Here is a 15,824-nt window from a genome sequence, read left to right as displayed (position 1 = left end):
CCTCAGCTTACCCTACTGCCCAGTCAAGAAAACTATGGTTTCCTCCTTCAGAACTCAGAAAGGAATCCAAGTAGAGCACCCCTTTGGGAATCTGGGGTGGAGAGACCCTCCCCTCACCAACATGTCAGAACAGGCATGGATATATTCTATGTGCTCCCTAGATGCCTAGAGTATACTTTTAACTGCCTGTTCTATGGATATGATAAAGGGTCATCAGAATCCTTCAGCTTCCTCCTTCCTCATGATCTCAAAAGCAGACATTCTGAACTGAATCTTGCATCTGGAGTGGAGTTGACTCTTACTTCTGCCCTCTTTTCTCTGAACCAGGGCATTGTATGATCTTGTCAACTTGAAAGCTGGAGACCCCAAGTTTGTCCCTGTTTCCCTGAGAATTTGCTTCAAAGGGAGGTCTTAGACCCTTTCAGAGTAAATAATAGACTTTAAGTCTATTTAAATTCCACCCTAGTTGGGTGGAACTAGCAGACCTAATCAAATGTTAAGTACCCTATTGTCCTGATAGTTTTTCCCATTATATCAAGATCCTTTCCCAGCTAACCTAGCTTTGGCTGGACCCTTTCCTTTGTATCCATTGTAAAGCATCAAAGTCTCTCCCTGATAATCCTGTCTTGGGCTTCCCCTATTCTTGAAACCATGGTAATGTCAATCAATTATACTTCTCTGTCCTCAGTTCCCCCAAAAGTATATAAGTTCCCCAATTCCAGTGTTCTTTGGAGGATGATCTAGCATGGTTATCCTCTCAGAGATACTGTAGCCAATGTGAGACTATGTGGCAACCAAATAGAGAACACTATTTCTTTCCTGATTAAAGACTTGGTTTTTCTGACTACTTAAGGAGTTCTGTGTTTCTCCCAAGTTAACAATCTCAACCCACACCCTTCCTTGTGCACCAGGCATCAAAGTACTATTTCCCAAAGCCATGGAGCTAGCAGTAGCAAGGGTAAGATGGTAGCCCACCTGAGAGGGAAAGAGAAACCATCAAGAAGAAAGTAACTTATTTGGTAATCATTTTCTAGCCTTCACCTTCTTTATCTGGAAGATGAAAGGTCTTTATGAATCCAAAAGACCCTTCCAGTTGTAAATCTATGATTGTATGATATAGGGATATACCCGGAACCTGGAAAGCAAGGATACATTGGCCCCTGGAACCTAAGTAAAGAATCAGCCAGTCAGCCAAGGAGTAGAATGGAGGCTCATGAAGAAATCTGATCACTGGGTTCTTTTCTATCTGTATGCCCAAACTGGTACACCTGTATTTTTCCTACTTGCCTCTGGTTAACATGTAGATATCACTGTATGCTAGAGCTTTGCGCCCTAAAGTAACTGACTGAGTGTATAAAAACCATTACAGAGGAGGAGGAGGAGGCACCAGAAAGAAGCCCAAAGTAAAGATCAGAGTCCTACCATCCTTGTCTAGGAAGCCTCATAATTTGTGGGGAAAGCTAAGAGCAGTGAATCTGATCTGTAAACTGAGGCAGGTGGGTCTCTAAGGTTCACACCCCTTCTTTCATTTTACATTTCTGTGAATACTGCAGATCTTTCTTCTGGACTAGCTCTGGGTGGTTTCAACCCAAATGGACACTGAGTCTATTTGTCCCCACTTGGGCTGATTTGCATAGCCTTTATTTGGGGTTTAGGGACCTGGAACAAACAGCCTCTGTTCTGCCTTTCCATTTCCTAAAGCCACAAGAGAGTAGCCATTGTGTTTTGCTCTCTTCAGGCTTTTGTGTTTTCCTTTCAAAACAATGCAATTAGCATTCATTAACATGATGCAAGGGATTGGAACAGATCCATTGTCATTCTGCTTCCCTGGTGACTATCTCCAGCCTCCAGAATAGACACATGGCTCCATAAGCATTTTTTGATGATCCCAGGGACTTAAACACCTGTTCTTTCACCCCCATTCTTTCATATTCCATTTCACTGGCCCTCCAGGGGCTGCCTCCTCTGAGCAGCTGTCGGAAGTTGTTCCAGGCATTAAACAATGTCGCCAATCCAAAGGGACAGGGTTTATGTTTATGTTTTTGTTTTTTCATAATACACTTCTAGAAATACCTATTAAGCTACTACTAAAGGGAATGCACTGCTCTGGATGCTGGTGTGCCCTGATCAAAATGCTTCTTTATTTGACACTGTGAGAATGTTTAGAGAGGGGGACAAGGGAGAGAGGGCAGAGAGGGAGAGAGCAGAGAGAAGGGAGGAGGAGGGAAAAGAAAAGGTGGAAACAGAAAGAGAAAAGAAAGACGCATCTAATTTTCAGTAGAGTGCAAAGTCTAGAAGAGACTTTATTCAGTCGTATGTAAATCACAAATAGAGTCACTAATAATTATAGCAATAGCATAATAATATAACAAAATAATCAGAGTAATAAAATGTTGATAATAATGATGATGGTGGTGATGTATGTGGTGCATCTGAAAGACTGAAGAGCCTGGAGTCAAGAAGATCTCAATTCAATTCCTTGCTTGGACATCCACTAGCTGTGTGACCCAGGGTGAGTTATTTAACCTCTGTTTGCCTCAGTTTTCCCATCTGTAAAACAGGAATAATTAAAGCCATCACCTCCTAGGGTTATTGTGAGGATAAAGATGAAATAATATTTGTAAAGTTCTTTAGAAAAATTTAAAGCACTCAATAAATGCTTGCTGTTATTTGAATTTATTTGGGGCTTTAAGGTTTATAAAATATACTGTAATTAAATTCTTTCTTGGAATCAACTTGGCTTTGTGACTAGAGTGCTAGGTTTGGAATCAGGAACACCTGGATTTGAATCATTCCTGGGACACCCCCAGAGCAAATGAGTTTCTTTCTCTGAAGCTCCTTTGATTTGTGTCTAGTGCCCAATTCAGAGTGGGCGCAGTGTTTCAAGAAGTATCAAGATCAACATCAGTTACTCTTGAATGATGTATCTGATATAATCTATTAAATTGAATAATGAACTCTGAGATAGATGGAGTATAGTCTCACCAGAGACCCATTCAGTGTTCTGAAGGATCAGCCCCTTGCCAGTCAGATGTGACTAAGAAGAGAATGACAAAAGTCTGTAGCACAGGCCCATGTAATACTGTAGGCTTGGTAGGAGAGGAGAGGAGAGGAGAGGAGAGGAGAGGAGAGGAGAGGAGAGGAGAGGAGAGGAGAGGAGAGGAGAGGAGAGGAGAGGAGAGGAGAGAGAGAGAGAGAGAGAGAGAGAGAGAGAGAGAGAGAGAGAGAGAGAGAGAGAGAGAGAGAGAGAGAGAGAGAGAGGAGATATAGAGATAATAGAGAAAAAGAAAAAGCAACAGATAAACAGGAAGAAAAGAATAAAGGAGGGAGAGAAACAGAGAAAGAGAAAAATAGAGAAACAGAGAGGAGAGGAAGAGAAAAGGAGAAGCAGATAGAAAGAAAGAGAGGAGAGGAGAGGAGAAAAAGAAGGAAGGAAGGAAGGAAGGAAGGAAGGAAGGAAGGAAGGAAGGAAGGAAGGAAGGAAGGAAGGAAGGAAGGAAGGAAGGAAGGAAGGAAGAGAATCTCTTTCTATTGACTGCATCTCTGAACAGGATGTGCCTAAAAAAGGACCAGACTGGGACACTCAAATCATCTTTCCCACTCCATCCAGGAAAGTTGATAGAGTTCACCCACAACCTGGATGCCATGGTTGACTGGATGAGGGGAAAGGATGCCTTTCTCACCCTTTCCTTTTTATTCTATGGACTGGGGAAATAAACTGGTTGGGGTGTTTGTTTTGGTTTCTTCCATTTCTTTAGTCCTCACTGGTAGGGATAGGAGGTGGCCTCACAGACATGATTCCAGAGGGGCTTGGTGGGATTGTGTTATATAGGAATTGAGCTAAGCTCTGAACCTAAACCCCTTTCCTTCCCAGAGTATAAAGTTTTGTGTGTGTGTGTGTTTGTGTGTGTGTGTAGAATTATGTCTTGAGGTGTTTGGAAGAAGGTTTACATCCTTATTTTTGTAATATATTTGAAGCAAACGTCCCTTTGTAAGGTTAGTTCTACGATTAAGTGACTAAATGGAACTGGGATGCAAAGGATCCTCTAACATTCAGAGAACACCACTGGTGGGGCTAGAATCAATAGCAGAGATATGGGACACCCTACACATTCCATTCAGGATACTGAGGGACTTTGGGGGAGGGAGAAATGTAACCTACCTGACCTTCTGACAGTTGGGGCCAGGGTGGTCACTGTTAAATCTAAATTGCAGACACAGCCTTTCCATGTTAATAAACAAATGTGGCCAACTCGGTCATTTGATATATTGTGTTTTATTTTCATTTGGATTATGTTTCTCCACTTGATTAGAGCTGGGAGTATATTAGCCACTCATAGACCCAATTCCAGTACTGATAGTAGAAAACATTGTTTTTCTGAGATTAGCCAGTTCAGTCCCCCAACACCAAAGGGCTTCCCATACTAGAGCTGGACTTCCTATGGACACCCAGTTGCTATAGTCTGTGGCAAACCAGAAGCCCTTGGTCCTGCTCAATCTGCCAGCTTCACCCTTGCTACAAACTGTGATAACAAGACTAAGCCACAACCACTGACTCAAGGTTGCTTTGTTGACTTATTACTGCCTTCCTACGATCTTAAGTGTCTGGAAAATACTAAAAATGTTGCCCATACTAATGTCCTTTGGATCATGAACAGAGGGGAAAATATAAACAGCACATAGTGAAGTCCATTTTTGACTCTCTACACATGCTGAAATCATATTTCTTCATGTGGAACCAAGAGTTTTCCCGTGCATCTGTGATCTCACCAATTTGCTTGTTCCCTCCAGTGATACTGATTGGAACCCCTCTGTGACTGCACATCCAATATGATCCCATAAGTTTTGCCAGAGAGAGATGGCCCAATGTGCCAGAGGGGTATGGAGGAGTCTCATGAGGATACTAATGGAGGCCATGGATGGTCTACTTCTTCTTCTCTCCACAGGAATAGTCAATCACCTTTTTTCCCACCTCTATTGTTTTGGTGGCATTCATATGCCCATATGCCTCTCTTCCTTCCCCATTCCTTGAACATACTGTGCTGCATTATCCACCATGTGTGCCTCTCGATTTCCCTATTCCCTGCAATTTCATGTCTTCAAAGACAGTAGAGTTCCCTGAATCACACCTATTTAACATTTCCACAAGAGTGTTGGTATTTAAGAGATGAATCTCGATTTTAGAGAGACAAAAGGGTAACTGATCAGTGTGTCAGGGAGAAGAGCTGAAGCCCTGGAGTAGAGAGAACAAGCCAACAATCCATGTTTCCCTATCAGGGAAACAAAACTTATCCACCTAAAGAAAGGAAAATCCTGCATGTCCTTGAAGGCTGTCATTAGTTGACCAGTGAGGTCACCTTCTAAAGGTTGTAAAGCATTTAAAGAAGGTCCTTGCTTGACTGACCAACATATCCCTGAAGTGATCTCCCATTAGGAAATAAAAAAGAGGGTTGATCACACTGTTCAGAAAGGCTAAGGGTCGGGTCATAATGTAAATTGAGTTGATGATGACCTGTGTGCATCTAGTCCGCATCCAGACCTCAAGGCGGGAAGCTATCCGCACATTGCGCATGATGTGGTATGGGGTAAAGAGAACGGAGAATATCACCATCGCCATGATGACCAAGTGGAGAGGCTTCTCAAGGGGAAGAGAAGTGGTGAGTTGTCTGCTTCTCGCCTTTAGGAAAAAGGCGATTTTCAGGTAAGAGAAGCACATGACAGAGAGAGGAATGAGGAATCCCAGAACAGTCAGACACACACTGTAGAGAAGGTTGTATTTGGGTTCTCCAGAACTTGCATAGTCATTACAAGTGGTGCCATTGTTTCCTATGTTTGGATCAATGAAGATGAGGATTGGTAGAAGCTCCAGAGTCACCCAAATCCAGATTGCCACCGAGATCAAGATAGCAACTTCTTTCTTTTGCAGGAAATGTTCTCGGAAGGGATATTTTATGAGCAGGTAACGGTCGATGCTGATGAAGGTAAGGAAAAGGATGCTTGTGTACAAGTTGGCATGGAGCAAGTACCTGTTACTTATGCATAGGAAAGGGCCATATGTCCAATTCCCATTGGCATACCCTCCCACCAACACAGGGAGGGTACATAGGAAGGTGAGGTCAGAAAGGGAGAGGTTGAAGAGATAGATGTTGCCACTTTTCCAATTTCTCAGGCAGAAGAGATAACCCAAAACAACAACTGTGTTCCCAAGGAGGCCAACAACAAACTCAATGGAATAGAAGGTAGGAAGGAAGTATTTTTCTAGGACTGCTTCTGCTCCCAGCCATTTGCCACAAGTTATGTTCTGTTCCTGGGCAAGAGAAAGAAGCAAAAAATAGGAATAAATCATATATTTTTTATCCAATGAATTCAATAAAATCAAAACCATGTGATACAAATCTGACCAGATATTTTCTAGCTATGTGACTTTGGGTAAGTCACTTAATCTCATTTGCTTAGCTCTTAACATTCTTCTACCTTGGCTCCAATACACAGTATTGATTGTAATAGAGAAATTAGAGAGAGAAGCGTAAGATGAAAAGTTGACACATGCCCACTTTGACTCACTGAGCCAGAAATATGCAAGACCCTGAAACCAATGAGATATTTGGATATTTAAAAATATCTCTATAATTAAAAAAGAAATTAAGAGGTGAGGCTTAGGGATAGAGGGGTCCCTACTTCTACATTTCTTCTCTCGCTCCCACCTTGGCTACATTTTGTCACTAGACAAAACTCTTTGATTTCTTGAAGCTAGTTGATACACTCCCTGATCTAACTAAACCCCAAAATCTGTCTAAGGTCTATCTGGCTAAAAATCCTCCTTTTAGTCCCAAAAGTGGGTTTCAAGGGTTTGCTAACAGTGGCTCAGAAGGCCAGAGCTCACTGCAGGGTTTGACCCTGGGTTGGATCCCAAAGCCCAACTTTACTTAAAATAAAGCCCAGGCAAGTGGGCACACACTCAAAGACAGCAGGGATAATCAGATCTGCTCCAAACTGCTCTTTGGCTCATCAGGAACCACAGGGAAGGACTGGAGGGTTGTCCTTTGATCTCCAAAGACTTGAGAGAGGAAAAGCTCCTAGAAGCAGCTCTTCCTCCCTCTGCTTGGGTAGGACCACAATCCAAATTGGCAGTCCAAGGCCAAGATCAAGGATCAAGTGACAGTTGTCTATCAGTTAACCCTTCTTTCTCTCTTCCTGGCTTCTAGAACACTTGCTCCAAAGTTCTTTGACATGTGCCAACTTTTCATCTTATGCTTCTCTCTCTAATTTTCCTATTACATGATTCCAAGATGGAAGGCAAGGGTTTTTTAAAAACTAAAACAAAAAGGTGGGATATAACAGGTCTTACTACTTCTGTGACCATGAGAAAGTCATTTAAAATCTCTAGATGTGGATTTCCTTAATCAGAAAATGAGAGGTTTGGAGGAGATGGGCTCTGAGGTCCCTTTTAGCTCTAAATCTATGATCTAATGTATATTTTTAAAAAGTAAACAACAGCCTCAGCAAAAACAAATTACAACAGTTGAATCATTGTGTCCCAGTTTTCCAGGAAACAGGGGAGAATTACATCTCCATATGACTTTGAGTAGCATAAACAAGAATTTTAAGTGCCAAACAACCACGTGGCCTTCTACTTAACCTGTCCAAATAGCTCAAATGTTATTTGTTTTAGGTCTTTGATTGAGGAAAGTCCTTTCCAATTTCCCAATCATCATCTATCCAGTCACCAATCTATGAGCAATCACCACCTAATCTAGCAGGATGAGTTTCATATGGCTGACTGAAGAAATTAGGGCATATATATATATATATATATATATATATATACATATATATATATATACACACACACATATATAAACATAAACCCTTGCCTTCTGTCTTAGAACCCATACTTAGTATTGGTTCCAAGACTGAAGACCGGTAAAGGCCAGGCAAATGGAGTTGTGACCTGCTCAGGGTCATAGAGTTTGAAAGTATCTGAAGGCAGATTTGAACTCAGGAACTCCTATCTCCAGGTCTGGTTCTTTTATTCATTGAGCTACCTTGTTTCAGTCACATCTGACTCTTTGTGACCCCATTTGGAGTTTTCTTGTCAGAGATACTAGGATGGTTTGCCATTTTCTTCTCCAATTCATTTTACAGATAAGGAAACTGAAGCAAACAGAGTGAAGTGATTTGCCCAGGGTCATACAGCTAGTGTCTGAGACTGGATTTGGACTCAGGTCTTTTTCTCTACTTCTCCTCTATCCACTGCTTCACTTCGTTACCCTTTGTTTTATATTGTGTATTATAAATATTTTAAATTTATTTATCTGTGTGTATGTTTTTTTAAACCCATACCTTCTGTCTTGGAGTCAATACTGTGTATTGGTTCCAAGGCAGAAGGAATGGAAAGGGCTAGGCAATGGGGGTCAAGTGACTTGCCCAGGGTCACATAGCTAGGAAGTGTCTGAGGCCAGATTTGAACCTAGGACCTCCCATCTCTAGGCCTGGCTCTCAATCCACTGAGCCACCCAGCTGCCCCTGGGTGTGTTGTTTTTGAATAGTAGACTATAAGCTACTAGATGACTTGAGATTTCCTCTGCCTTTGTATCTCCCACATCTAGAGTACCAATGTGGCTAATAACAGGTGTTTAATAAGAGTTTTATTACATTGTTGAGTCAGGTAATATTATGAATAGAGCTCTAGACTTAGAGTTGGGAAATTCCTCAATTCTAATCTTGCCTCATATACTCCCTTGATCTGTGACTCTAAGCAAGTCATTTAACCATTCTTTGACTGTTTCCTCATTGCAAAATACACATATTAGTATCTACTCCATAGGGATGACAAATATCAAATAAGATAATTCTATATATATATATATATGTGTGTGTGTGTGTTCAAGTTTGACAAATGTGAAGATGTTATCATAATGTTAGCTATTGCTATTAACATTCATTTTGAATTCTCAAATAGCCGCAAGATCGACCACCAAATTTTCTTTTCAAAACTTATTTGAAGTCTTCTGAGGCTTCATCATGATCAGGTAATTCCTTCAACTTGAAATTTGGGAAATTAAAAATAAAGATATGCATTTTATTTTCTGGAAAATGTACATATGCAAACATTAAGCAAAACTGGTTGCATCTGTTGTCTTTCAATCCTGAAACCTTGACACAACAGCTTAAGCCTATTTGTCACATTGTGAAGAGCTGATTTCCACAGTTTGAGGAAATTTCCCAGGGAACTCTACCACAGTCAAGTCTAATTTATAAGCACCACTCGCTGCTTCTCTGTTCAGAGATTCCCTAGTAGAATCAGACTACCATGAGAGCATCTGGAAATCATTTAAAATTTTCTTCCTGCTCCAGAAAGAAAGAGGATCCCCCCCCCACCCCAGCAATTAGCTTATGTCAATTACATGCAATGATAGAGAAAAAAATAGCAAGAAGCAAGCCTTTTAAAAACTCAAATGTTTCCCCTGCATTTTCCTCCTCAATGTTCCAGATTAGTTAGACACCCCCAGAGGCAGAGGCAAATGCAAGAATTCAAACCAGAGATACATCTCCTTTTGTTCTCTTGTTCATCAGTGCCATCTTGGGTACAATGGCTGAAAACATTTGCAGTAGTAAAAACTCATATTTATAGTCTTAGAATTGGAAACTGCTCACATGCATTATCTTTGATGCTCAATGCTGTTATTATTCCCCTTTTGCAGATGAGAAAACTGAGGTTCAGAGCGGGCAAAGTGACTTTGCCCCAAGTCACACAGCTAATTAATAGTGGGAAAAGAACTTGAATCCTGGGCTCCTAGTTCCAAATTTAGTGTCCTTCCACTACACCACATTGCCTTCTCTGGATGGACCAGTCCAATATTTTACTTACTTTTTGTTCCATAATTAGTGTAAATAATGGTGTGGAACAATTCTAGTGAATTCAAATGGGCCATTTTCATGTGAATATAATTCATAATCTGTGAAACCATATTGATTTAAATAATAGCATTAAAACAATATGAAAATTTGGAGTAAATATCATGAAATAGATTTAAAACACTTTGAGACAAATATAAAGTGGGAGACTGGTTTAAAATGTTTGAACCTGTTTCATTGTGGGTTTGCTTTGGGGAGTAGATTTTAGTGAACCTGACATTTTGAAAAATGATAGCGGCAGCAGAGTTAATGGTTTAGAACCAACCAAGCACCAGGAATGATGGAAAGTTGGAGGGTAGCCTGGTAAAAAGACAAGAGCTCTAAGCTTGGACTCAGTAAAGACCTGGGTTTAAAGGTCTCACAATCCATCTTCAGTAGCTCTCTTGTCAGATAGAGACTGTCAAACCTTTCCAAACTCATTTCCTCATTTGTAGAATGGGAAGAATATTACCTGTTGGACCTTCCTCAGAGGATTGTTGTAGAGAGCAAACGAAATCATGTTTTGCAGACCTTAAAATGCCATGGAAATTCTACATGTTAATCTTGTCATCCAATTCATTCAGGTCATTAAGAAGTCTAATGAATAGATTGCCTACCATCTTGAGAGAGAGGAGGGGGAGAAAGAAAGGTGGGGAAGGAGGGAGAGATTATGGAACTCAACTTAAAAAAAAACCCTTAAAAATTGGAGACAGCTGAGTGGATCAGTGGATAGAGAGTCATGTCCAGAGACAGGAGGTCCTGGGTTCAAATTTGATCTCAGACACTTCCTAGATGTATGAACCTGGACAATTCACTTAACCCCCATTGCCTAGCCCTTACCACTGTTCTACCTTAGAACCAATACCCAGTATTGATTCTAAAATGAAAGGTAAGGGTTTAAAAATAAAAACATAAAATAGTTTTACATGTTATTGTGGAAAAATAAATGTGATTTTTAAAAGTTTTATTAATTTCCCAGAATGTAAATGGTCAAAGGAGAAAGACAAACTTCAAAAGAATTGCCAAAAATTAATAACTATAGGAAAGATTGGATGGAATCATTAGTAAGAAGAAAAGTGAAAATCAGAAGACCTCTGAGATTATACCTGACATCCAGTAAACTGACAAAGATAAGCATATTGGATAAACTGCGGAAAGAAAGATGTGCTAATACACTGTTGGTAGACCTAAAAACGGATCCTACCATTTTCAATGAATGAATGAATGAATGAATGAAGGATTTATTAACACTTAATATGTGCAAAGCACTGGAGAAAGGAATAGAAACATAAGACAACCGTTGTCTCAGAGAATTCATGTTCTCAGTTGGAGGGGTGGCAGGTTTGGGCTCCAAGTGAGATGGAAAGTTCTCATGTTCCTTACGGAGCAATGTCAAAGCAGATGTTAGTACTTCTTTCAGGTCATTCTCACTAATAAAATAGGTTTTGATACTGAAACATTGGGCAGTATCTTTTTAGTAAGGGGAACCATTCTGGAGAGCAATTTGGAATTATGCCTTTTTTAAAAATGACTGTAATGTCCATACCCTTTGGCCTACAGATTGTGTGTGTGTGTGTGTACACTCGGTGTGACCCAAATGTGTTAGTGCACTTTATAAGCTATTAAGGTTTAAAGCTGCACTGAGACTGATGGGATACCCTATATATCTACCCCCAGGGGCTCAAAGATAGAAAGAATGGTCCTATACACATGAAAATGTTCAGAGTAGGTTTTTTGTGGTAGTAAAATAGAAAGAAGGTAGATGCTAATGGAGTGGAGAATGGCAAAGTAAACTATAATGCACAAATAAAATAGAATATTACTAGATCTTAAGAAATTAGTATTTTAAGGAATTCAAAAAAGCAAGAGAAGACTTGTAAGAGTTAACAGAGCAAAATAGGTGTCAAAACATCCCCCTAATTATGACAAAATAAATGAAAGGAACAACAATCAAGAGATTGGATGTGTGTAATGATAGTGATTAAGCTTTGCCTTTGGAGAAGAGATTGGAAAATGGGCTTTCCTCCCTTATTTGGAGAGGTGAAAGACTCCTGGTATGCCAAGCTGCACATACCAGGGGACTGAATGGATCTGTTGCTAGCTAGTTAATTGCTTTTTCCCCTTCTTTTTAAAGAAAATTCTTTGTTACAAAGGATGGTTTGCTAAGTAGGAGTCGGGGCAGACAGACATTTGGACATGGAGGAAAAACAAAAGTTAGCAATATAAGATTGTTTTTAATGAGTCTTTTTAAGAAATGAAAATGTAAGCCAAAAGGCTTAGTGGATGGGGAGCCAGATCTAGAGATAGGGTTCAAATCTGACCTTATACACATCCCAGCTGAGTGACCCTGGACAAGTCACTTCATCCCCATTGCCTAGCCCTTACCACTCTTCTCCCTTGGAAACAGTATACAGTATTAATTCTAAGATGGGAGGTGAGGGTTAAAAAAAAAAGAAATGGAAATGTGATGTATGTTTTGATGGATTGGCTCTAGACAAAATTTAGTCCATGTACCCAAATGAAGGGGTCGATTTTATGCCTGATATTGTGTCCACATGAGTGCCTCCTGTCTCCCCACCCTTCAGTACATACTCGGGTCTCATCTCCCTCTAAACCTCTTGCCAGCATACCTACTGTTCTGTCCCCAGCCTGTTCTCCAAACACTTTGCCTGAATGTGTGAGACAGACAGAGTTTTCCTGGGAGGAATAATAATAACAGGAAATGTCAATAGAAGCCAGCTGACCAGTGAGTCCTCAGTCAAAGCCAGGAAGATAAAGATGAGTGAGTGAATGTCCAAAGACTAGAGAGCTTGTCCCTGTACTTCTCAGGCTAGAGATTGAAAGCAAAATGGGAAAAGACCAAAGCTAGAAGAGGTCCCAAATAGCCAGTTGGGTCAGTCTTCTCACTTCTGTTACTTTGCTCATCAATGTATCCTAATATTGCTTCTTTTATTTTTATTCTAATAAAAGGAAGATCTAGACAGGGAGTCTTAAAGCCTCTGCAGGGTAAGATAACACTTGTGGAATAACTTAAGCTTCCCAGGACCCTCAGCATTTAGTAACCAATAGATGGTTGGATGATAATAAGGATCATTAGGAGTATCTTTTTTGCAAATATTTTACAGGTTCCAAAGATCCCCCCTCTCTCTATAGAGTATACCACAGCTCCTAATAGAATAAAGCATCTTCCCATAAAGAGCTGACATGTATATTTCTACCTTTAGATGCTTTTAAAAATGAAAAGAAACAATGACAAATTGGTTACAGGTTAATTTTAAGAATCTCCCATCTTAGGCTCTTCTGATGGTTGGGGGTGGAGGGGAGAATGCAAAGAAAATAATATCCTGAGTCCATCAAACTATTTCTAAACCCATCCCTGATGCTCCAAAGTTCCATGTGAGATCATGCTCACATAAACAGATTAACCATTTAAAAATATGAATTCTGCACACATTAAAAAAGAAAGCCTGAATCCATCCAGTTTACTCCTCTGGGCCTGTGAGCAACACTCAGTATCATGGTTATGTTGTCATTTCCTCCTTGTTTTTTCCTATGAGTTGATGTTTTTCGTTTTGCAATATGCATCTGCAGCCATTCCAAAGACATTTGAGATTTTACTTGTAAAACTGGAAGGATTGATGTATGAATTTCTAAGTGCATTAAAATATTTTACAATAATCACAACAACAATGATAACAATAATATAGTACCTCCTATTTATGTAGCATTTTGAAGATTGCAAAACACTCTTCCAATAGTATCTCCTTAAGAGCCTCACAAGAACCCTGAAGCAGATTTTTCTAAAGCAATCAATCCAAGATGGATAAATTCTGCTAAAAGTAACTATACTTTTTTACTGAGGTTTTCAATAATTAAGACTTTGAATGCTGGAGGAAACTGTTAAGCTTCTGACCATTTGGGTACATTTGTTGTGCCAATTACATCCTACACCAAAGATATTAACTAATAATTCATTATATTATATGCTAATTATATGATTAAGATATTTACATTAAACATAGGATATATAGGTTATGACATGTTATTTATTAGATACTTGTATTTACAAAAAATCTTCTGTCTTCTTGTACATAATGCACATGGCATCCCAGGTCACATTTTCTGGAAACCAGAGTGATAAAAGATCTTGAATGTTTTTGTTTCTTTTCAAAATATCTTTTGGCTTCTTCCCCCTTGACATTGTACTACAAAAGGAATATGACATAAAAATAACATTCATATTCCATGCAAGTGATGACCTGTATGGTAGTCTTAAAAATCCTTCCTCAGCATATATTGCTAGCCAGTCAGAATAATGACCCCTTTTCCTAGCACACATAGTACTGTTTGTCCTCCATGATGTCCTGCTAAATATCCCTAGCTTTTCAGTAGCTCATCTTACTGCTTTTAGTGAATTTCAAGTACTTGACGCAGGGTCAGAGGACAGCAAGACCAACCAGAAACTGACCAGGTCTTTGACAATTTTGCTCTCAAGGACTGAATTTTCAGAGAGATCAGTGCTTCTAGCATTAATCCTTAACACAGAAAACAATTTGCCAGTTAACTGTTACTCAGAATTACCTCCCTCCCCCTTTGAAGAGTGAATTTGGCACAGCTGGCCCTGGTTTAAGCATTATCCCAAACATCACCCCTCCCCCTTTTCCAGGTAGTCACTAGATGGTGGCCCAATCTGACTGGAGCAAACAGGATTCCCCTGGGGAAGAAGCACCGGTGCTTACCATTCTCCTGGATGGGCAGACACTCCTCTGGAGCCCAGCGATGACTGAGGCTTCTGGCTGGCTCTCCCGCAGCAGCTGGATCGCCTTATTTCAACTCATTTGCATATCATGTAATCATTCAAAACACATGGAGGAGTTCGTGTATCTGACTCGCCATAGAGCCCTGGGTGCACTTCCTGTGAGAAGGAGCCACAGACCCATTAACTCTTTCATCCAGAAGGCAGAACAAGCTGAAGACTTAGAATGCACAAAGAAACCCATAGCCAAGTGTTCCTTGATTTTACTCAGGAACTCCGCATGATTCCGAGCTCGTTCCTATTTTGTAGAATCATCACTTTAGCCTCGGGAGAGACCTTCTAGACCCTCCTCCTCACAGGATCGTAATAACTTGCATTTCTGCTTGGCTTTAAGGTTTGCAAACCGGGCCACAGATAGGACCGCACTTTACCCTCGCAACAACCCTCAGGAGTAAGTGTGTTATTATTAGTCCTCAGTTTAGAGTGAAGAAAACTCAGATTAAGGGACTTGCCAGAGATCATACAGTTAGTGGGTGGCTGTGGCTGTATTTGATCCCAGGTATTCCAGACTGGAGCGCCAGTGTCCTTGCCAAATCAGAGGATCACATTTAGCGCTGGACAGGCACATTAGATGCTATCTAATGCAACGTCCTCTCCATGCCACCCCACTTGCCCTTTTCAGACTAGAAAAACTTGTGATAGAGGAATGATCCAGAGGCTTTGAGGAGCAGAGCCTGGAAGACATGCCGAGGTTTCTATCCGCAGCGGGGGATGGTGGAGGAGGCTTGGAATCTGGAGGGATGAGAGATTCCAGGGCGGAGACAGTTGATCTCTTTCTTTCTTGAGAAAGCCAAGGGTGACAAGCTGATCAGAGATTTCTCTCCTGAGCCATGACCAAATCCCTCATTGATCCTAACCACCATCCCCACCCCACCCCCAAACACCAAGAATTGTGACAGAAACTGAGACAAATAAGAACTGCATGGGAAGATCTCACACAGCTCCTGTGACACCCTGGGTCTGCACCTTGGCTCTGCTGTGCTGAGCAGGGGTCACCAAACTTTGAGCCTCTTAGAGACCAGGCTGACAAGTCTGGGTCTCTCAACTCTGGGGGGAGGGAGAAAGATTTTTAGACAGACAGGGACTTCCCTAACCCTCTTTCCTATAAAAT

General features: G+C 40.7%; 1 protein-coding gene across 1 annotated transcript; it reads right to left on the bottom strand.

Annotated features, from left to right (window-relative positions):
- Positions 1-4,260: 4,260 nt before the first annotated feature.
- On the bottom strand, positions 4,261-15,483 carry SUCNR1 (succinate receptor 1). Its single transcript, XM_056808671.1, has 2 exons — positions 14,637-15,483; positions 4,261-6,307 (listed from the first exon to the last, which is right to left on the bottom strand). Exons 1-2 carry the CDS (start codon positions 14,637-14,639, stop codon positions 5,354-5,356), a joined length of 957 nt encoding a protein of 318 aa, XP_056664649.1. The 5' UTR covers positions 14,640-15,483; the 3' UTR covers positions 4,261-5,353.
- Between the last annotated feature and the right edge of the window lie 341 nt (positions 15,484-15,824).

Source organism: Monodelphis domestica, chromosome 8, assembly GCF_027887165.1.
Source record: "Monodelphis domestica isolate mMonDom1 chromosome 8, mMonDom1.pri, whole genome shotgun sequence".
Lineage (NCBI taxonomy): Eukaryota > Metazoa > Chordata > Mammalia > Didelphimorphia > Didelphidae > Monodelphis > Monodelphis domestica.
The sequence above is the reverse complement of the archived record's forward strand: the minus strand, read 5'-3'. Positions and strand labels throughout refer to the sequence as shown.